At 42.9% G+C, this 23,948-nt stretch overlaps 1 protein-coding gene across 2 annotated transcripts in view; it reads left to right on the plus strand.

Annotated features, from left to right (window-relative positions):
- LOC124146037 (adhesion G protein-coupled receptor L4-like) overlaps positions 1–23,948 on the plus strand; it is a 43,960-nt gene that overhangs the window by 17,901 nt on the left and 2,111 nt on the right. For both annotated transcript variants that reach the window (XM_046516087.2, XM_046516088.2), the window contains exons 3-25: positions 3,296–3,537; positions 4,148–4,289; positions 5,126–5,304; positions 6,270–6,417; positions 7,082–7,687; positions 9,036–9,146; positions 10,096–10,208; positions 11,152–11,364; positions 12,050–12,118; positions 12,758–12,902; positions 13,587–13,715; positions 13,830–13,908; positions 14,493–14,613; positions 16,186–16,244; positions 16,745–16,868; positions 17,830–17,939; positions 18,099–18,210; positions 18,707–18,857; positions 19,612–19,678; positions 20,458–20,521; positions 21,173–21,273; positions 22,717–22,858; positions 23,197–23,238. In XM_046516087.2, coding sequence (XP_046372043.2) covers positions 3,296–3,537; positions 4,148–4,289; positions 5,126–5,304; positions 6,270–6,417; positions 7,082–7,687; positions 9,036–9,146; positions 10,096–10,208; positions 11,152–11,364; positions 12,050–12,118; positions 12,758–12,902; positions 13,587–13,715; positions 13,830–13,908; positions 14,493–14,613; positions 16,186–16,244; positions 16,745–16,868; positions 17,830–17,939; positions 18,099–18,210; positions 18,707–18,857; positions 19,612–19,678; positions 20,458–20,521; positions 21,173–21,273; positions 22,717–22,858; positions 23,197–23,238 — 3,269 coding nt within the window. The remainder of the gene's footprint in view (positions 1–3,295; positions 3,538–4,147; positions 4,290–5,125; positions 5,305–6,269; positions 6,418–7,081; positions 7,688–9,035; positions 9,147–10,095; positions 10,209–11,151; positions 11,365–12,049; positions 12,119–12,757; positions 12,903–13,586; positions 13,716–13,829; positions 13,909–14,492; positions 14,614–16,185; positions 16,245–16,744; positions 16,869–17,829; positions 17,940–18,098; positions 18,211–18,706; positions 18,858–19,611; positions 19,679–20,457; positions 20,522–21,172; positions 21,274–22,716; positions 22,859–23,196; positions 23,239–23,948) is intronic.

Consider the following 23,948-nt stretch of genomic DNA (forward strand, 5'->3'; position numbering starts at 1 on the left):
AACTTTTGATAATTGTTAAATATCATACCATAACTCACCGTGAAAAGAAGTACGGGTGAGTGAGTGAGTGAGTGAGTGAGTGAGTCAGTGAGTCAGTCAGTCAGTCAGTCAGTCAGTCAGTCAGTCAGTCAGTCAGTCAGTCAGTCAGTAGGCCTCAATGCCTCGTGTGGCAATATCCCAGCAATATCACGGCGGTGAATACCAGAAATGTGTTTCACATACTGTACCTATGGAATGGAACCCGGACCTTTGGTGTGACGAGCAAACGCTTTACCCACGAGGCTACTCCACCACCACAAATAAATACGAAGTAAACCATGAATAATACCTATACATACAAACATTTATTCACAAATCATTAAAGAAATAATCAGGAAGTAATATATCAGGACACACGTTTACCGGTTTTGTCCATTAACAAATACATTAGGCTACAATTAATGGACACGACGAGCTATGGGACGAAGGTTAGAGTCCAGGCTACAAATTTGTTTACAATATATACGACCCGGAGACGAGCGATATAAAACCTAACGAGGGACGCATAAAAACATGTACCCCGAGTGATCCTGCTACAACGAATTGATTCTCCGACATGTTTTAATATGACATTGTAAAAGAATTAAAATAAATTCTTCGAAATTGATAGAAACAACTGATTCATTGAGTTGAGGTTAAACTTGTGTTTTTGCACGTGACTATCATTCACTCGGAAAAATCGTGAGGCTTTTTGCTTCAAAGCGGGGTATAAGGGATTTATTCTCCCGCTGAGAAATCCACGAGCAGCCTGTTTTCTTCATGGCGGGGTATAAGGGATTTATTCTCCCGCTGAGATATCCACGAGCAGCCTGTTTTCTTAATGCCGGGATGTAAGGGATTTATTCTCCCGCTGAGTAATCCACGAGCAGCTTGTTTTCTTTATGGCGGGGTATAAGGGATTTATTCTCCCGCTGAGAAACCCACGAGCAGCCTGTATTCTTAATGCCGAGGTGTAAGGGATACATCGTTTTACCCACGAGGCTACTCCACCACCACAAAGAAATACGAAGTAAACCATGAATAATACCTATACATACAAACATTTATTCACAAATCGTTAAAGAAATAATCAGGAAGTAATATATCAGGACACACGTTTACCGGTTTTGTCCATTAACAAATACATTAGGCTACAATGGACACGACGAGCAATGGGACGAAGGTTAGAGTCCAGGCTACAAATTTGTTTACAATATATACGACCCGGTGGCGAGTGATATAAAACCTAACGAGGGACGCATACAAACATGTACCCCGAGTGATCCTGCTACAACGAATTGATTCTCCGACATGTTTTAATATGACACTGTAAAAAAATTAAAATAAATTCTTCGAAATTGATAGAAACCACTGTTTCATTGAGCTGAGGTAAACTTGTGTTTCGGGAAAAATCGTGAGGCTTTTTGCTTCGAAGCGGGGTATAAGGGATTTATTCTCCCGCTGAGAAATCCACGAGCAGCCTGTTTTCTTCATGGCGGGGTATAAGGGATTTATTCTCCCGCTGAGAAATCCACGAGCAGCCTGTATTCTTAATGCCGGGATGTAAGGGATACATCGTATTTTACAAAGTTCATGTGAACCAATCAGATCTCATCATTCTAAAATGAGGGTATGACACTCCTCTGTGTAAAGCTGTCTAACAGAGAATGGCGTGTATGTTGTTGACACCAGATGGACCGCCACCGTAGTTTATCATCAGACTCTCCAACACGCATACACAGCCACCGAATCACGATCTACAGGACTTGTCAATTAAGCCAAGGTTACAACAGGTTTCCGCGGGGTTCGTGATAAATCATGACCCCAAGCTTAGAAGACGCGAACTCGGGTCAATATTAATTACTAAATATTTCTCAGTCTAGTTTCAAAAGCTTTAAAGAGTAATCTTTTGCCCCGCGTGTTTGTTTTGGATGAAGTCTTCAACAGTATCACCGCCTTTGAATGCCGCTGGTGTTGATGAATAGCTCTCCGAGCCGAAGGTGTATAGTTGTGGAGGTGTGTTGGTTTTAAAGTGAAGTACACATAATCATTCGCCTTATCAACGTAATACACTAGAGCCTCATGATATACATATAAAACTGTCGGTGAACTAGTTTCACCCATATACTAACTATTTCGAGACGCGTGAATTTCATAGATGGTAATGGTTTTTCAATGTGTACAATTGGTTTAATAGTTTATTCAGTGATAAGGTGAGGCGGTCACTTGAATTGCAGGTGGGTTTTTTTGTTCGAAACAATTAAATAAGGTGTTTGTTTGTATATTTGTTTGTCATTTGCCGTACTCAGCAATATTCCAGCTATATGGCAGCGGTTTGTAGTATTTGTTTGTTTTGTTTAACGTCGCTCTGAGCAATATTCCAGCAACATGAGGGCGGACTGTAAATAATCGAGTCTTGGCCAGACAATCCAGTGATTGACAACATGAGCATCGACCTACGCAATTTGGATACGATGACATGCAAAACCCAAGTCAGCAAGCCTGACCACCCGATCCCGTTTGTCGCCTCTTACGACAATCATGGGTTGCTGAAGATCAATTCTACCCCGGACCTTCACGGGTGGTTTGTAATAAATGAGCATCGATCTGTGCAATTGTGTTTGATTATCGCTGGTGTAGTGCCGGTATGCCAAGGATCATACTGGAGGCGAATCAGCGGATCCTAACAACCAAGGGTCGCAACCATGCACCGCCACGTTTATCGTCCTGTTGATCACTGATCCACACTGCCAATGCTATGAACGAGTGAATGTTGTTTAAACCGCACAGAAATATTACAACTACGTCAAAACTGCCTGTAAATAATCGTCGTCAGAGTACGATGACACACGACCAAACAAGTCACGGAGCCCCGCTAACCGACCCATTTCAGTCGGCTGTCGCTACATGTATATACGACAATTCTAACCGGAATCCCCACATGTGAACATCCGAGTGAGAATTGGTCCCGAGCAATCCATGCTTGTTGTAAAGGGCGACTAACAGGACCCGGTGGTCAGGCTCGCTGACTTTGTTGATGCATATCATCGTATTCAAATTGTGTAGATCGATGCTCATGATGTAAAGCTCGAGATAGCTGCCTTCTGATTGGCAAATGTCGATTTCTTGTCAGTCATTTCATTGATCGGTCAATGTTCGCGAAAGGTCGTTCCGACGTGACCCGTAATGGGATGTCCTCAGATCTTTGGTTAGCGGTAGCGAAAACCTAGATCTGATTTTAATGAGATTGACGTCGTGACATGTTGTTTACCCACAGCTGCACGTGCAGACTGCGAACTAGGCGAGCAGCCAATCAGCTTGATCCGATGGAGCGGGGTGGTGCACAGTCCCGGGTTTGAGAAGCGGATGTACCCGAACTACCAGAATTGTACATGGAACATCCGGGTCAATTCCGGGAGTAGAATCAACATGACCTTCACCCAGTTTGACCTTGAAGTCGGGAGGTTCATCAACGCCGACCCCAGAGATAAGAAAAACACGTGCACGGACTACGTGAGGGTACGCATAACGTTATATTGTGTTTCCAGCGGTAATCACTGCAAAAACAATTAAAACGAAATCAAATATATTAATCTAAGTGCCTGGCACTCATATAGCATGTATACAATAGTAATTTGTTTATAGTACAAATTCGTTACTTGTGAAAACCAGAGTAAATTATTCATATACACTAAGCACGGATTTGTTTATCCGGAAACCTGTTAATTTGAGTGAGTGAGTATGGTTTTACGCCGCTTTTAGCAATATTCCTGCAATTTAACGGCGGGGGACGCCAGAAATGGGCTTCACACATTGTACCCATGTCGGGAATCGAACCTGGGGCTTCGGCGTGATGAGCGAACGCTTTAACCACTAGGCTACCCGACCGCCCCTGTTAATTTGAACATGTTAGGGGTAAAATGGAATTGTAAACAATTATATGTAAAAATATATTGTTTTCTTCTTTCAGGTTTCAGACAGTAGTAAAGTATCGTAATTTGTGCTATTGCTCAGTAATTTATTCTCATACACCAAAATTTGTATTTGCTTATCCAAAATATCCGTGTTTCTAGTCATTGGTATGGGCAAAAGAAACAGTGCGAAAACTGTTATAAATATTTTGTTTCAGATAACTGACGGGTCGGATGTGTTATTTCAAGGCTGCGGAAAGCAGGGCTCTGAGGGTCTGTTGTCGAACTCCAACGAAGTGACAATAAACTTTGTGACGGACGAGAGCGGACAACCCCCTGGATTCAGCCTACAGTACACAGGTATAGCGGATCACATTCACCATGTCGAGATTCTTACCAAGATTACTACAACTCAAGCGTTAAGCCATTCCGAATGGCCATCTTAAAGGTCACGGAAAGACACGAGTGGTGATGAATGACCCCAGGACTACCAACGTGCAAAATTAACCTATAAAAACAAATATACGTTTGAGTTTTAAGCAAGTAGCACAGAATTTATGAGGACGAACGTAAATGTTTATCTTGTGAAAGGTATGAATAGAGAATGGGGAAAATCTCCAGACGACCGGGGTTATGTACATCCAATGTATCATCATATATTTTCCGACATAGATCAAATACAAATTCTTTTAATGATCTTCTCACTCATACTTGTCTGACAAGATAGACACAATTTTATGGATAACAACTTCTTTAATACTGTAAAAAGCGACGTTTCGGTATAGATCCTTATACCGTTGTCAAGCAAGACTGAATGAGGGACATAGTGCAGAATATATATAGCAAGTGGAGGATTAACAGTAGAGTAGAGGATTAACAGTAACAACCCTCTACTGTTAATCCTCCACTTGCTATATATATTCTGCACTATGTCCCTCATTCAGTCTTGTTATCCATAAAATTGTGTCTATCTTGTCATCCGCCAACTTCTAAGTAATGCCTATCAAACAAGTCATACTTGTCTGGTAAATTAAGAAACATTTAAATTGTTTGTTCTTTGTAAGAAGGGAATGTAAAAAGCAATGGCACAACTGCTGACTCAAAGATTAGGAACTAGATTAGAAATGGGCAACAGCGATACTGTCAATGTCGTGCCACAGGCTGGAAACAATCAGGAAAATATTTCTTTTTCACAGGTGTTCCAAGTGACGAAATCTCTGAAGACACTTTCATAGAAACACCCGGTTATCCAGACTACCCGCCCCGTGACCAGATATTCGAGTGGAAGATTGCCCCTAAAGAAAATGCCATAACCATTGTACGTGGGATTGCATTTAACGACCCCCTGCCTTGGTGCGGGGAATCGCCTGTAACGGTGAGTCATAACATGGCTGTTTCCTGAGACATCCACCAGAATGCGCTCTTAATCCTCCATTGTGGGTCCAGGTGGTGACCCCGTAACGTAAGTTCTGTTTGACAGCAGACATACAAAGTTATTAGTAGATATACATGAAAATAACCAGGTGGGTAGATATTCCATTCTTATTTTGTTATATACAGGGCAGATAATTATGAAATGAAATTCGTCTTTAACACCAAGGCTACAGATGGGCAAATTTTAGTGACTTTTCAATGTTTAATATGTTTCCTTTATTTGTATCTTTTGGATCACTTAGAACAAGTCTAAACCGTACAAAGGTATTGCGGAGGTGTTTGAATCTTAAATTTGAAAGATACGACTCTGGTTCAACGAGAGACACTCTTCACCATCCACGTAAATCGCCCCATGGCAATTCTGGGTTAGAAAAGGCGATTTAGTAGGAAAGGCTACCAACAACGTATTCCTGTCGAAATTGTCGACTTAATGGATCGGATGGTCGGGCTTGGTGATTTTGTTGATTGTGTGTCATCGTATCCCCGCTGCGTGGATTGTTGCTCATAATATCAATCACTGGTTTGTATGGTCCAGACTCGATTGTTGACAGATGCAGCCGGAATATTGTTGAAAACACATTATCCCACTAAGCCACTAATCACTCACTCATGACTCTGACAACACGGACCCGTAACAGGTCTTCAGCAACCTATGCTTGCCGTAACAGGCGACTATGCTTGTCGTAAGAGGCGACTAACGACATCGGGTGGTCAGGCTCGCTGACTTGGTTGATGCATGCCATCGTACCCCAATTCCTCGGATCGATGCTCATGATGTCAATCACTGGATTGTCTGGTCCAGGTTCGATTACTTACGGACCGCCGTCATATAGCTGGAATATTGCTCAGTGCGGCGTTAAACAACAAACAAACAAACAAATATGTATACTGTCCCCCTGTACACAGGCCATCAACGAGGAGAACCAGACGTGGAACAAGGAGCTGTGCCTGGCGGACTACGCCCTCTTCTCCCCCGGGAACATCACCCTGGTGTATAACGCCACCGCTGACACCAACCCCTGGGTGGGCAGACTGCAGGTCATCTACGAGCCAGGTGAGTTGATGGCGCCCGGGAAAGACGTTAAATGGTGGTGCTTGTTGTTACCCTGCCTAGCGCTCGGCATTAAAGGTATAATACATGGACTGGTCGCTTTGGAGTGTAATGAGTTGGCTGGCACTATTAAAGTGACATAAGTCCGGACTAGTACAAGCAACCATACACACACACGTCCATGTACTCGCTCTATAAGCGTAATAATCTTAGCGCGGCGAGAAACCCTATTTCACCTCATCTAATCTCTAAGAATTCCTGTTTTAGAGACCCTCATAACAGCCGCTAAAATCAGCGAAGAGCCGGGTAAGAATTGGTTTTAAGAGGCGACTAATGGGATCGGGTGGTCAGGCACGCTTATTTGGTTGGTCATTACATCCAAATTGCGTAGATCGATAATCATGAAGTCAATAACTGGATTGTCTGGTCCAGATTCGATTATGTACAGACAGCCTTCATATTGCGGCGTCAAACAAACAAAAGAAAACAGATGCTGAAAATGAGGATCGGTTGGGTATACAATGTGTGACCCGACTCCAGCGACGTGGGTCATTGCTGACGTTCTCGACGTCGTTTTGTGGGACTCGCATAATTACAGATGGCTTCAATGTGTAATATCGTATGAGACCGAATACAATTACATTCACTTAGTCTCTTCAATTTGTAGGTCGGCCATCTTGCTCAAACATGTGTGACAACAGCACAGACAACCTAAAGGAATGTCTGGATCCGCGAGACTTGACAGGGCGGTGGTACAGCTGTATCTGTGAAGAGAAGTACGCCGGCAAGCACTGCGAGGTGGCAAAGTCCACGCTAGAACCCTGCTACTCCACCCCATGTCAACACAACGGGAGCTGCACAGAGGTTGATCATTCTTATCAATGTGGCTGCCTGGAGGGTTATACTGGGAAAAATTGCGAATCAAACATTGACTTCTGTAATGGCGTTACCTGTCAAAATGGCGGAACGTGTGTGGATGGAACTGATCAGTTTCAGTGCGCATGCGTAACCGGATACAGTGGTCAGCTGTGTGAAATTGACATTAATGAGTGTGAAGTCAGTCCGTGCCAACATGAAGGTACGTGTGAAAACAAAATTGGGTCATATTCTTGCACATGCGCAAAAGGATACAAAGGGAACCAATGTGAACTTCCGTACGACGACTGTGATTGGGAGCCGTGTTACCATGGAGGCACGTGCCTAGAGGAGGAAGATGGCTTCCATTGCGCATGTACACCAGAGTACACAGGACGCAAGTGCTCTATTCCTATCGGTAAGTAAATACCCGCTACCCGCTTGGAGAAGTAATGGTTAAAGGTGAACTATGTATGGAAAATAGGCAGCTCTAGCAAGTTTAATTCAAGCCATTCAAAACATACGTTACTGGACTGTAAACGCAAGCGTTGTGAGATATATATGTCTTGCAGTTAATGCTTAGGCTAAGAAAGGAAATGTTTCTCGGTCATCGGCGAGTCTCTCTAAATCCTGCGCGTCAGTCATTTTTATTGCCAAGGAAAAGTTCATTGTTCTAACTATAGCTTCAGTGAGATAAACATTTGAACTAAAATATTTTCCGTAGCCCTTGGGAAATACTACCATGCAATCTCGACAATTTATTAGACATCCCAGAATGTTCTTTTGTTCAGTCTTAAAATTTAAATGGAAGTCGCCCGTTTATCTTGAGAAAGCTGCTTTCTGAATGGCTAATGTCGACTTCTTGTTCATCATTTCATTGGCCAGTCAAAGTTCGCAAAAGGTGATCTGACGTGACATGTAATGGGATGTCCTCAAATATTTGTTTAGCGGTCCGGAGAACTAAGAGATTGTTGAGCAATGTGTGTCGGAGAAACAGTTTTTATGCAACCTCTCCATAATTACGTAGAGGCAATGTCGCAAAATGACAACCTCTAGGCTTAGAATGGCAATAGCTTCCAGGTCGTGGCCCCTGCGGGAAAGAATAGGTTACCAATATCCCATGGTGCCGGGGTCGTCACAGTCTTAGCCTGGTTTATTGTATATCTTCATCACGTCTAGATCGGTGCTCATGGTGTCAGCGGGGGCACGGTAGGCCCAGTCGTCTAAGGCGCAGCGATTCGCTGTGCAGAGTTGCGTCCCTTGGGCAGCCAGAAACCTTTGATTGTGGGTTCGAATCCCGGTTCGCCCCGATTATGTTTCTAGGTTTGTCAGCACCATACCCGTGCTCGTGGGTTTCACCGAAGTGGAAACGTCAGAGACCTGCATCACTTCGGGATTTCCTCCCACATTAAGCTGACACACCGTGATATAACTTGAATACTGTTTAAAGTGGCGTTAAACCCAACTCACTCACTCATGGTGTCAGCCGCTGGTCTGACTCCAGGTACAGGTTGTTTTGATGCTGGCTGCTTTGTTTTGTTGTTGATTGTTTTGTTTTGAGTTTGTTGTTGTTTTTTGGGGGGAAAGAGTTGTTAGTCTTTTATATCAAAGTTGATCAAGGCGAGAGATTTTAGGATAGCTAACATGCGTCGTTGCATTGAATACAGTCGTGTTATAATGCTAATTGCAAGTATTTTTGTGTATATAAAACTGTAATAAAATCCATATAATCATCATTCAATTGTTTGGTTCAATGTCTCCACCAGATTCGGCCCACTGTCTCGAAGATCAGGACAGGACGTTCGGCAGCGGACTGACGTGGCAGGACACCCTCGCGGACCGTGTGGACATCGTGTCATGTCCGCCAGGGATCATCGGTAAGGAGTGCGCTGTGCAGAGAATAGATCATCGGCAAGGAGTGCGCTGTGCAGAGAATAGATCATCGGTAAGGAGTGCGCTGTGCTGAGAATAGATCATCGGTAAGGAGTGCGCTGTGCTGAGAATAGATCATCGGTAAGGAGTGCGCTGTGCAGAGAATAGATCATCGGTAAGGAGTGCGCTTTGCAGAGAATAGATCAATCGGTAAGGAGTGCGCTGTGCTGAAAATAGCTTGACACCGACACCACACAGACGTAGCACATCCCACCTTCACTTTGTAACGCCTGGCGGTGGAGCACCAGCTTGTGGTAAACTCAAAACTGGGATGCTCGTCAGGATGTTACTGAAAAACTATCATAAGTGACGTTGAAATCCAGCCACTCAAGTATTGGTTTACATTGAATACAGACAGCCATCAGTCAGACATTTCACAAACGGCTTTCACATGACACTACAACAGTTATTCAATATGTTTGTTTTGTGGATGAGGTTCAATGAAGATGTACTACTGATGTGTGCAGAGAGGGATTCTATTGTGACGTATTCAGGTGACGTGTTACGATAGGCCTTCCAGCCTTTTAGTACGACACGAACACTACTTTTAATTGTTTTGATAATCTAACATTCTCTGGAATGGAGTGTTTCGGGCTCAAAAAAGCAGCTCTTTCGCAGCCTAATAGGTGAGTGAGTGAGTGAGTATGGTTTTACGCCGCTTTTAGCAATATTCCAGCAATATCACGGCGGGGGACACCAGAAATGGGCTTCACACATTGTTCCCACGTCGGGAATCGAACCCGGGTCTTCAGCGTGACGAGCTAACGCTTTAACCACTAGGCTGACCGACCGCCCCGCAGCCTAATAGGAGAGAATCTAATGTATGACCTTAAAGACAATATCAAGTTAAAGTTCTTGACGCCAAATGTTGAATCTGTCTCACCATTTCGACAGGTAATGCTACAAGAAAGTGCGTCCACGACTCTTCCACCCCAACCGGCGGAAGATGGACTCGCCCAGACCTTGGGGAATGCGTCAGTCCACGGATCATGGAAATCAACGAACTGGTAACTATACGACGTTTACGTATTTTCGCTTGCCAGGTTCAATAACATGCCGTATCAACGGAATGGATCATGTGTTGATGATGATAATTAGCAGTACAAATCCGGACACTTCTACTGGAAACATTCTGTTCGGTTTAACTGGAATACTAAGTAAGGATAAGATATATGGAGGAACAACTTCTTTATTACAATTAGGAGCCACGTTGCGGTGTAGGTTCTAACACCACTGCCAAGCAAGTGAAAAAGCCTTCACTTGTTTGATAACGGTGTTAGAACCTACACCGAAACGTCGCTCCTAATTGTAATAAAGAAGTTGTTCCTCCATATATCTTATCCTTACTAGGTTTAAAATAAAAGGAATCGAATCTACAGTGAGCCAACCTCAACATTTAAAACATAACAGGTTTGTCTCCATAGTCAACTGAAGTTTCGTTTCTTGTGAGTAGTAATTAAACGTAACATACAAGAGATGCGGTATGGTTGTTGACATGCCGTGAAGATCCGGGGTAGAATAGGTCTTCAACAACCCATGTTTGCCGTAAAAGGCGACTATGCTTGTAAGAGGCGACTAAAGGGATCGGGTGGTCAGTCTCGCCGACTTTGTTGATGCATGTCATTGTATCTCATTTGTGAAGATCGATGCCCATGATGTCATTCACTGGATTGTCTGGTCAGGGTCGATTATTTATAGAGCGCCGTCATTTTGCAGGGATGTTACTGAGTTTTCAAACCTGGGACATGACAATTATCAGGAAAAGTATTCATGCGCGGTGAATAGTCCAAGAGATTTCCAGACATCGAATCCCGTTTAACAATGTTTACCAACCAGTCAGTTGCACCGCACACTCTTATTCGTTTCACAGTGCACAGTCCAGAGATATAACTGTTTCTTTCTGTCCCATATTTTGTTAGTTTCTGTTTATTTGACTGGTGTGTGCTGCAGGCCAAGGTCCTGCAAGACTCCAGGACTGTCGACAGCGCCGCCATTGAAGACATCACGCGACGGCTAGCAAACGCCACTTCCGTTGTAAGAGACCACCAGGGGGCGCAGCTATATCCGGGCGACCTGGTTTTCGCGACAGGGATCGTCCGAATAGTGTCGATAGCTGTGACCACTGCCCATGACATATCTGACCAACTGCAGTCGATCGCAGATGTAACTATTTTTCTTTTGCAACATTAGGTTATATACTACTCAAAAGAAGTTAAGGATTACCTGACACACACACAAACACACAAACACAAAACACACACACACACACGAAGCATGGGAAATTGCTGAAAGATCCATGATCCAGTTGTGTGCAGCCTGGAGACATGGTGCGTGTGACATGTGCAAGTTTGCCCACCAGGACTTGCTCGTTCATGTTGTGTGTATATGTCCACAGACAGAGCAACTCAGAGACAATTTCTGGTGTAGCTAAGTGGACACTTGTCCAGTGAAAGTCAGCGTGGCTCTCCATAACAAGCAGGAAATTAAGTTAGTTTGCTTTCTCCTTGCATGTAGGCCCACGATCCCAGCAAGTCCAGAGACTGTAGAGAATTTTGCAAAAGCTGCAGTCAAAGGTCTCTTCCAATTGAAGAAATATATAGACCTTGTGAAGAAACGTTATATGTTCTGACATGTGAGCAGGGATAGACTTTAACATAAGAATGCCTGTTTTCGAACACTTGTAAATTCTGTTTTTATATGTCTGTAACTCTCGTATGGAGGAATAAAGAATATATAGTAGATATATCAGTCCCTGTATTGTCTGGTCCATGACAATATCCCCAAACATATTGATGATCATGAACTTTTTTGGTTCAGTATATCTGAGATATTTTCTTGATGTACACAGCTGTATGGCGATGCCGTTGACAACATCGTTGACCCGGAGACAATCATCATATGGAGAAATACAAAAACGGTACGTGCACGCAAACTTATTATGCGACAAATATAACGGGAAGGCCGGTGGTTCGATCTCATGGCCGACTCATAGCAACAGACACGGTACTTGTCACCCTTCTTCCCGGGGCAAGGGAGTTAACTGACCATAAAAGTCCAGTTTCCTCCCTTGCCGAACAAGGCTGGTATTATGAGGTTGGATTATGGCTGGACTAACGAGTATATGCATAGTCCAATCAAAATCTCGCACTGAAATCGAAATCCGGTTCGTAAACTCGCATGCAGATTTCGAACGATTGCAGGATTGGCAAAGCATGTGCACTGCCAACTCGTTGTCAACAGATACTTTCCAAATCCATTCATGTTTTTAATCAAGGTGCTCACGTGATTTGTTTCACTTCGCGATGTAAGATACGTTTTATCACAATATAGATCTTGATTATCGATCAGATCGTCTTGACTGGGCGCCGCCATTTTGATTGAAGCAAATGCAAGTGATACGAGTGGTGACTCTCACTAGTAAGACAAATATTACCAGTGATACAATAGACCTAATGAAACTTTAGAAGTTTTAGAAATTGAGTAATATTCTGAAAGCGACCAAAGTCATCGAGATAATGGGTTGTCAGATTCCACTGGAGTGTTTTCTTATATGCAGAGCATGATAGGGGAGAAGATGACGTCTCTGCTGGAGTCGACGGAGGCTTTGGCTGAGAATTTGATGGTGCATCAATTTAGACGACGTCGATCTGTGAACTCCATCACGTCAAATGACCCTCTTATTGTCACATCAAGGAACCTGGGTAGGTCACGTGACTGTTGTCATGGAAACACATGTAATTAATATACACTTGATAATGTTGTTGTACTATTCTGCTACGAACTCGTAGTCCAGTGTCTATTCCGATGCTGGGGATAATATGGACCACCAGGACGCATGAAGTACAACGCTATGCTTAGTAACGATTGTTACATACGTAGGGGTATTTCAATGTTTTTAAATAAAAAAATTCATTAACAACTTAATCATAATATATTTACTTGGTCTCGTCGCTATATGGCTGAAATAATGCCGATGCGACGTTAAATTTTAACTCACTCACTCACTCACTCACTCACTCACTATATCATTGTATGATGGCCTAGTGGATAAAGTCGTGATATCATTTATGTTGAAGGGGCTTTGGGTTCTTATTGCAAGACATATTGGCAAAACTTTAACTTTAAGATTGAAATAGGCACAAATATGTTCTAGATACATTGGAGACTCGCGCCGATAAAACGGAAATAATATTCAAAAAGGCGTTGAATCCACGTTAAGATTGAGAGTTTGTTAATGCTGCTTAATGCCGCATCAGCAATTTTGCCGCCCTTTGCGGCGAGAGTCACTGACGTGATTGATATCAAGTACATTATAAAGTAACTTGACCCCAACTAACTCACTAACTTATCAGGCTTGGGTTTGTAATGCCGCTATCTTGTTGTAGAGTTCCGCGTCACCAGTGTCCAGAGAGGGGTCAACGTGACCCACCTTCCGGCGTTTGTAGGATCTGCAGACTCCAGCTTTATTGAACTGCCCTCCGCCGTGGCGGACATTGCGTCTGGACACACTGACGGTCAGTACATTCGAGATGACAATGGTCTTTCAGTACCATGGAATCATGACCTTGATTTGTTCTTAGAATCGTTAGGATTTGTCAGATGTTATCAAGTCGTCTCCGCTGTTTCAGGTTCGTCTTTCAACATCTACTACGCCAAGTTCCGGTCCGTAGCAACGTTGCTGTCGTTGAAGGAAGATCGACACAATGGGTAGGTTGCCCCTTAACGTGACGCCCAAACCTGTAACACGCCCCCTGAATCATGTCAGCGTCACGTGGGTGGAAGGGCCACAGTGATGGGGGGCCTTAGAAATCTACCACTTTGATGAAACCCAAGATTACGTGTATGGTCTGAGATTCGTACCCAGTATAAAAGATTTCTAGCACGCCTGATGAACGCAACTCAGCTAAGAACTGCGCATTTAGACAACTGGGCCACCCGTGCCCCCGATACGATACAATTTTTAAGGCAAACTGCTTTGTTCAATAGAACGAATCAAATATAGGTGCTAGACAAACAGATATTTACTACATTTGAGTGAAATAATAACTAGAGAACTTAGAAATACCGTATCAAATAGTGTGTATTACAATTCGTTTTCATATCATTTTACTCTTAATACATATTCGTATTGTTTTGTATCTGCACATGGCATACTTGTATCACGGCACAAAGAATCACGATGTACTGAACTTTCATACAAAACGCTATAAACCTATATAGAATTTTCGTTGGTAACGGACAGATGTTGTTTCAACAACACTTCCATTCTGTTGTTTCTGTTGTAACGTCAGCTCGGAGCCGGGTACAGTGGGCGTGGTCAACTCGGATGTGATATCCAGTCGGGTCCTCGGGGTGCCGGAGACCTCATTCAGGTCTCTAGATCAACCCGTCATCGTCACCTTCAGTCTCAAGGTCAGGGACACATTAGGATATTGTAGTATCACGTTGTTGTGTTTCGGTACAGTGATGGGTTAGTGAGTGTGTTTGGTTTATATTGCTGCTTTGAACAGTATTTCAACTTTATGATACTGTGTGTATCAGCTGAATGTGAGAGGAAAACCTACAAGCTGACTAACCAAGAGTGAGTGTGTGAGTAAAATTTAAAGTCACATCGGCAGTATTTCAGCCATATCGTGGCTTTCAAAGGTTATATATGATAAATACATGTAAACTAGAAAAACCTGTCACCAACGGACAGTAAAATAACTAGACTTATCACAGGTTATGATTTAAAACTAGCATGGAACCTTAAAAAAAACATTACTAGACAGAACAATACATAATAAAAAGCTACAGATCGCCAGCAACTGAAGGTAGATCACCACACTAGGGACCATGGGGACTTACAGTACTTTAGCTTCCTGCATGAACCCTAGCAGGATTTACATCATTCTTCAGGTGTTGGCGATTATTGTCAATTTAGCCGAATTAAAAGAACATATATTTGCGATTAAAATCGTGGCAGTAATAAATATACTGTGACTGACGTGGACTTACGTACCATCTCCGGGGGACGACAAACCAAGAAACATAATCAGGGTAAATCAGGGATGCGAACCCTGGGAGCCAGAGCGAATTGCCTCAGGTTGTTGCTGCATACTTCCTGATATCTCCCCTAGGCGAGGTCGTTAACTGACTATAAAAGCCCAGTTTCCACCCTTCTGAACTGGGCTGGAATTTCCAGACTCGATCGTAGCGCTAACAGTGGTTATTACGAGTTATGTCCCTTCTATGTCCCTCCTATTGATCAATCAGGATCCATCTCTCATATCACTTGTATTTGCTTCCAATCAAATGACACAAAGACTGTGCAAAGTTAGTGATTAGCGAGGTGGAGATGACGTCACGTCCGAAACGAAGCTATGGTGGGGAATGGACCCAGAATAATCGAGGATGCAGTGAACCATGCCCTCCAATATGCATATAGAATAATGAGTTTATTCAGAAGCTCTAAGGCTACAGGCCCATATATATACAAAGCCGTGATATTTGACATAACAATGAATATATACATATGCCTTAATAAACGTTGCATGTGGAGCGACTTTATAAACTTCATAGCGTGGTATATAGTTAGACAGCACGTTTACATGTTGAAGACATAAGATTTACAAAATTACTGAAAGATGGATGAGTGAAGGGATGCGCATCAACATGGCGAGTTCGTAATTCTGAATATTGTTATCATTTTCGACATTGCCCGATCCAAAATGTACACAATATTTACATAAACGTTCGTCTGGGTTTTCACCTTTATGTCTTCTTGTCTCCACTCTGAGCTTATGCCAACATGCATATATATTAATTATACCAGTGATAATGCCAGTGCAGAGTCTGTACCTGCATGTCCTGGGCCCCGTTCCACAAAGCAATCTTAGCGCTAAGATGGTCGTAACTCCCATACACTGGCTTACGATAGTCGTAGCGCTAAGATCGCTTTGTGGAACGGTGTCCTGGACATTAAGTTTGATTTTACTGATCCAGAACACAACACTGAGGGGCAACCTGACTGAGTACTGCGTCTTCATGAACATGACAGCTCTGTAAGTACATAGGTAGAGATTAGTACTTAAATGTGTGCGTGTGTCTTTGACGACACCAGTGACAGAATTTTTGTCCCGATCAACCGCGTCAAAATCAGTAGTGAGTGAGTATGGTTTTACGCCGCTCTTTGCAATATTCCAGCAATGTCACGGCGGGGAACACCAGAAATGGGCTTCACACATTGTACCCATGTGGGGAATCGAACCCGTGTCTTCGCCGTGTCGAGCGAACGCTTGAACCCCCGTCCCCTGATATCAGCAGGCTACCCATAAAATGGAAAATTATATCACTTTCAACACTTTAGTAGCTGCAGAGAAGATACCCTTGTCTACACGACCTCAACAAAGCTCCCGTGTGCCTTCATCATCTGTTGTGATGTAATAATAAATCACAATAATGATTCAGGCTATTATCTAGCAGTAGAGGTTATTCAACGAAAGTTGTATTCTACTAAGGACACTGACCAATGTGATCATTATATGCTATGAAACATGTACAGGTCTGACAAAACCCGATGGTCCCGTGATGGATGCCAGCTGAAGAGCTTTAACGGAAGTCACGTGACCTGTCATTGCTACCATCTGACAAACTTTGCCATTCTGATGGACGTGTATGGGACCTCGGTAGGTGGCGCTGTTTATTTGAGATGAAACGGTTGTGTTTATCGTATTGTTGGACATATTGTGTGAAGTTAGAATGAAAACAACGTGGTAACAGATTGTAAGCCTATGTTACAGTATAGAAGTTACGATCATCTTAGCGCTAAGATCGCTTTATGCAAGTGGGCCCAGGTGTTCGCGAAATTGTAAACATATCACCCGCCACTCACACAATTTGCATAAAAATGTAAGCGTTTGTTCGTCCTCCGCTAATACACCTGCCAGAGGACTTCTGCTTGCGGACAATCGTCTGGACCAGACAATCTGGTGACACGATAACGCGTTTACTTATTTCGTTGAAACTACATATGTTAACTTTGAATTACATCTGCTGCGTACAATACAAGTGCAGCGATTCTAAAGACAAAGGTTCTTGACTTATGGGTTGATCTGAAAAAGTGTGCAACAGAATAAGTCTGGAGCCGCTGTTTTTACCAGGCACTTTCACCCAAACCCGACTGTTTAGGCCATGTATATATATCATGTATATCTTGTGTACGGTGAAACCTCTTTAGTCCGGAAACCCCACAATCTGTGCGAATACTATGAACGAACATACAGTTAAAGGGACAGTACTTCGTTCCTAGGTCCCCGTGAAGATCCGGGGTAGAATAGGTCTCCATCAACCCATGCTTGTCCTAAGAGGCGACTAACGGGATTGGATGGTCAGGCTCGCTGACTGGATTGTTGCATGCAATCGTACCCCAATTGCGTAGGTCCATGCACATAATAGTTTTTTCAATCACTGGAGCGTCTGGTGCAGACTGGATTAATAATAGACCGTCGTCATTAAGCTGGAATATTGCTGAGTGCGGCGTTCCACGGATTCGTTAATCCGGACTTTTTTTAATCCACACGATATCACTAGGAACGGAACCGTCTGGAATAAGGGGGTTTCACTTCATAGCTTACATACCTGTTGCAGGAGCAGCTGGACGACAGTAACAACCTTGTGCTATCCTACATCTCCTACATCGGCGGCAGCCTCTCCATCCTCGGCTGTCTCGCCACCATCATCGTCTTCCAGTACTTCCGGTAACGTTGTCATGGCTATAAGGCCATCCTTAGCTGTCTTTCCTCAAAACTTTCATTTTTGATACCGCATCGTCATCATTCAAAGACATTAATAAAACATTGATATAGAACTTGTACGTCTTCTTTTTTTAATATTCTTTCATTAATTAATTATTTCAGACTGCGCAGTGACCGAGTGCGCATCCATGAACAGTTAGCAGCGTGTATCATCTGTGTCCAAGCTGTGTTCTTGATAGGGTTCAGCCGCACGGAGAACAGCGCCACGCCAACAGTAAGACTAGTATAGACTTAATACTACTCAGAAATTGGCAGTATATTGTGGTAGACATTGTCGTCTATGTTAAATTATGAAAGTTATCATAGTTGCGACACTCGTACCGCTACGGTCGCTTCGTGTAACGGGGTCCTGGCAACATCTCTCATGTACTCAAAATCAACAGTGTGTCTATTACTGCAATATTACTCATAATGTCTCGTAGCCTCCGTTTAGACGACACATGACAAATGCCTCAATGTCCCAAATACTAACATCAGCGGAAAAAATTGTCATATTTTTTGTCGCCCCAAAATATCTTGCGAGGTGTACACATGCCTCCGTGTTAATTTACATTCGTAATCACGAAGGCTACGCATGCGCACCGATAACCGGATATATTTTGGCCGATGTCTGTTGGCTGAATGCGCGAACCAACAGTAGAACCAGTTTTAGTCCTGGCTAGGTCTCATCCACTTTGTGTGAGACATTGAATCGTTCTCTCCAACTACAGTGGGCGTGCAAGACGGTGGCCATCCTGCTGCACTACTTCCTGACCGCCATGTTCTGCTGGATGCTCGTGGAAGGCATCCATCTTTACGTGGCGCTCGTCAAGGTCTTCAAACGCGGCAGTCATATCAAGAAATACGTCGCCATTGGATGGGGTAGGTACCGTACATGACGCAGTCCCAGGCGTTCCCCTCAAGAACGAACTTTATCCATAAACAAGCGACAAAACTCTTTCCATGATTAGAGTGAGTGAGTGAGTTTATGCTTTACGTCACATCGGCAATATTTCAGCCATATCGTGACGATTCCATGATTAGAAGACATCTCTGCTATATTGTACGATTCCGACTTTATCAGAAGTCTGTGTTTATGAACCACTAATAAGTATACCGGGTGTTCGCGTAAAGGTGAGCGTAACCTGCTCCATCGGTGGCACCCGTCACAAACACATGCAATGACAAGTCAAGTGTTCACCTGAACAAACACGGGAATATGTGGTACACATTCAAATAGGGAATTGCATCAGACATCATTTTAGTCAACGATGCGTCAAATCTGGAAAGGTCATCCACGTGTCCAAAATAAAACGATTTGAAAGGTTTACTGGAGCCTTTAATGCTGTAACACTGATCAAACAACCTTTGAGTGAGAGTCGTGCGATGCACTTTGAAATCTTTATTGTACCTCCAAAATTTGGAAATGTAGATCCTAATTCTGGAGCTGGTAGAATATTGCTGGACATAAAGGAAAGTTGACGATTGAAAATTTGAAAGTCATCACTCTTGTAATAGTCTGTTATGTATTTGTATCACTCTTTTTCCGACGTGACAATGATCAGTCTGATAGCCATAAATAAAGAATTGTTTGTATCTTTAAAAGTTGACTGTAACGTACACTTCATATCCCCAGGGGTTCCGCTGGTGATTGTTGGGATCTCAGTGGGCGTGTTCTATCACAGCTACGGAACTAACAAAATGTAAGTGCGATGTACGTGTAAAACATGTAGGTTTACATTAAATGTGATGTAAATGTAACGTCGTCTATAACATGTAAATGTAATAACAGTGATAACAAAGTCACACACAATGTACCCTTCCTGTAGGCTTACGATTTTGTACAACAGTTTTGGGGGGTTGGGTGTTCTAGTCATCTCAAGCGCTGTAATTTTCTGTGCAGATTTCTGTCCCTTAGGTTTGTCAGGATCCTATGATCGTGGGTAAGACTCGCCCTGATTCTGATTTGATGTTAAACCCACTCACTCACAAATACAACGCTTGGTTAACAACAGAGTCACACTTTGTAATGACAATGGCATCCAGATTTATTGCTGTTGCCTTGATACCCTGTTGAATTAGCATTGGATATTGGTGATAAGACTTGACCAATGGTTTGCTGGGCAAGTCGAGGAACCTGGTTGATTCCTCATTTCAATACTTTATGTCAAACTCAAAATGCACTTCAGCGTGATGTTACGGTAATATTGCTGGAAGCGTCAAAACAGTATCAACACCTCACTTACCATTCACTAGCTCTCAGACATGTGATACACGATGATAGTGATGAGTGAGTATGGTTTTAAGCCGCTTTTAGCAATATTCCAGCAATATCTCGACGGGAGACGCCAGACATGGGCTCCACATATTGTACGTATAGGGGAATCGAACCTGGGCCTTCGGGGTGACGAGCGAACACTTTAACCACAAGGCTACCCCACCGCCTCCACAATGAGAGTAATATTGACATGTTATGATCCAGCTGCTGGCTGAACAACGAGATGCTGTTGGTGTGCTTTGTGCCTACCGTAGGCCTCGTGGTGGTGGTGAGTGTTTCCCATTTCAGCTGTCGAATTTCCGTTTTTCACATTGCTGAAACGCACTCGTGAAATACGGGTCAGAATAGGTCTTCAGTAATTCAAACTTGCCGTAAAAGGCGACTATGCTTGTCGTAAGAGGCGACTAACGTGATCGGATGGTCAGGCTTGCTGACTTGGTTGGTGCATGTCATCGTATCCAATTGCCTTGATCGACGCTCATGATGTCAATCACTGGATTGTCTGGTCCAGACTCGATTATTTACAGACCGCCGTCTTATAGCTGGAATATTGCTGAGTGCGGCGTTTAACAACAAACAAAACATTGCTGAAATTATGTTACGGTATTCGTAGTTGATATCACTGAGTGTATACGTGGAGCATTTAGTTTTACACATTGCTGAAGTGATGTCCTTACCGTATCCCTTTTTAGAATCAACAAACAGCTGGACAGCAAAATTATACGATTATGATGACGTCACACATTTGGTCTTGCAGTTGATTCTGAGCCAGGAATTCACTGGCCATTCTGAATCTGCATTCTAAACAAGTAAATCTGACGCAACTAATGTTCATTATGCAAAATGTTATGAGAAATAATATATCAACCATAGCATGGTGTAAGATTAAACAGATTGTAATGATGTTTCCATGACGTAGATCAACACGGTGATCCTGTGTATGGTGCTGCGGGTGATGTTGAGGTCGTTACACTCGTCGGCTAAAGTCGTCTCCAGCAAGGAGGAGAAGTCAGGACTTTGGTAATATCATGACATTCCACTACTATAGGAATTGTGTACTGTTCATTCCTATTAATACAAAATGCCATTTAAAAAGTGGTTCAAGTGTAACAAATGTTATATTTGGGATAACACTTTCTTAGAAAAGTACATATTCGGCCATGGGAGCCGTGCCAATTTACACGTATCAGAGGGGTACACAAAGTACGTGATCTAGACTACCAGTTGTCGGACTTCAATTTTTGTGGAAGCCTCGGTGGCTGAGTGGGTTATATCGCTGACTTTGTGTGCGGGTGATTAGGTGCCTCACTCTGGGAGTGTGGGTTCGACTCAACCCAAAAAAAGTACCAGAATTTGTTCTTTACTACTAAGTGTTATCCCAATATAACATTTGATATGTTCATTCCTATTGTTGGACGTAGCTTAGGGTTCCCATCTCACCATTCCGTGTCGTCATTGCGAGTCTGAGATGTTACTCTGTAACTCACATGGCAGGGAGAGGTTCTACGAGTCTTGAACCGATGGGACCGTAATGCCTAATTACCTACATGGACATCCATTTGGCAATACAGACTTGGGGAGAGTGTTTTGTAACACTCAATTTTTATGCATAGATCTAAATATGAAACAGAAGAGGCGGTCTCACCGGTCTTTCTTATTTCTAGCCTAGTTGGGTAAATCAGTGGAAGAGAATTGGCTATTCCATGGTTATTGAACGATGCCAGACCATCCATATACCTGAAGCTTAAGTTAAACTTTTAGGCCAAATTACCTTATTTTGACTTTGCCAATTCGAGCAAAAATTCTTATCCTTGTGCATTAAGAAACAGATAAGCAAGAAGGGGAGCATAATTGGTGTCCATGTTGTAATCGACAACTTGAATAATTAGATTCGGCTCCATCTCAAGACCGCACTACCAATACTGCTTAGCCATAGTATATTTAAGGACCGCCTCCGTTGTCTAGTGGTAGAGCGTCCGCCCGTCGCTATATAAGTGCAATAATCTTGGACGCGACATTCAACCCCATTTCACCTCACCACCATAGTATATTTCATATACCAGCAGCCACGAGCTTTCATTTTGATTTGTTAAGGAACATGTAAGACCCTGGTCATGTCCATGTCGTTTATGCCGTGATCGGATGATTCATGACCTGTCAGTGACTGGAGCCATCATCGCCTGATTCCCTAGCCGTATCACTAACTAGCATCTTAACTAGCGAGAAGGTGCACCTTCATTTTGTATGAATTCCCAAGGCTTTTGGAAACCATTTCAAACTGTTGTACACGCTGATTTAGCTGTTCCGTTGTTTGAACGTTTAACATATACGCGACACACAATCCCACTTAAAGTAATCCTAAAGAATATTATGTACATGTTTTTGATTCATTTAAATGAAGACACAAATTATTATTGTTGTTGTTGTACGTCTAAATGAGTGAATGTACACTGACTGGTTCAGGATGAGCTTGAAGGCTGCCGCCGTGTTGCTGCCATTGTTGGGGCTGACGTGGATGTTAGGATTCCTGGCAGTGGACGTCCCCGGCACTGAAGTCCTCGGCTACGTCTTCACGTACCTCTTCACCATCTGCAACAGCTTCCAGGTAACGACAGGACACTATGGTGACATCGGCCTTCGTAGCCACGCTAAATTGTACCAAGGGCATGTAAAATTACAATGAAGGTAGTCCTCATTGGCTTGTAGCAATTCTAAACCAGTTCTCAATGCTCCAATTTTGCTGCAATTTGGAACTGAATAAAACTGACACAGTAAGGATGTTTGTCTTGTTCAAGAATGACCAGCTAAATGATCTGAGGACTAGTGAAATGAGGTTTACGTTAGTCTTAAAAACGAATTTCTAAGGCTATGATTATACATGGAGAATTTGAATAGGCTAGTCCTTTATTTGTTTTTTTTGTCATATATCCGTTTGTTTTTCAGGGTGTCGTTTTCTTCCTGTTCCACTGCCTACTCAACTCTGACGTGAGTATAGCGTACTCTAAACAATATGTTGATATTATTATATTAAGCGCAGTGGAAACAAGCCAAAAAATATTTTAGAATCGGAATTAAACCTGAACAGATTTTAAGTTATGTGCAACATACCCGTTATATCAACACATAAACGAGGCACCCAAACACGTTGTTAGTGCGTTCCTCCATGGGACTGAACCAGTCCTTTCACCAAACTACATTTTATAAATAACATATAAACATGGAGGAACAGTTCTTTCCTCGTCATTGGTGTGTTCCGGATGCAAGTTTCGGGTTTTTCAGTTGTGCTTGTGGCGTGTTATTTATGGTAATATGTGACATTATTTGCCTTAAATGGTGATAGAAATGGAGACGGTTGCAATCTAGTTTGGGGCGGTTGGTTAGCCTAGTGGTTAAAGCGTTTGCTCGTCACACCGAAGACCCGGGTTTGATTCCCGACATGGGTATATTGTGTGAAGTTGATTGGGTAGATCGATGCTATAAGTGTCAATCACTGAATCGTTTTGGTCTGATTCGATTATTTGCAGAACGTCATCATATAGCTTGGCTATTGAAGAGTGCGTCGTTAAACAAACTTATCCTAAGTATATGAGTGTTTAGTTTGTGTCTACTACATATCTAAAAATGATATCTCAAGAGTGAGAGCGTTGAGACTTCCATAATATTGCTGGAATATTGCTAAAAGCGGCGTAAAATCT

The sequence above is a fragment of the Haliotis rufescens genome, unplaced genomic scaffold (genome assembly GCF_023055435.1).
Source record: "Haliotis rufescens isolate VD_foot unplaced genomic scaffold, xgHalRufe1.0.p SCAF_7, whole genome shotgun sequence".
Taxonomy (NCBI): Eukaryota; Metazoa; Mollusca; class Gastropoda; order Lepetellida; family Haliotidae; genus Haliotis; species Haliotis rufescens.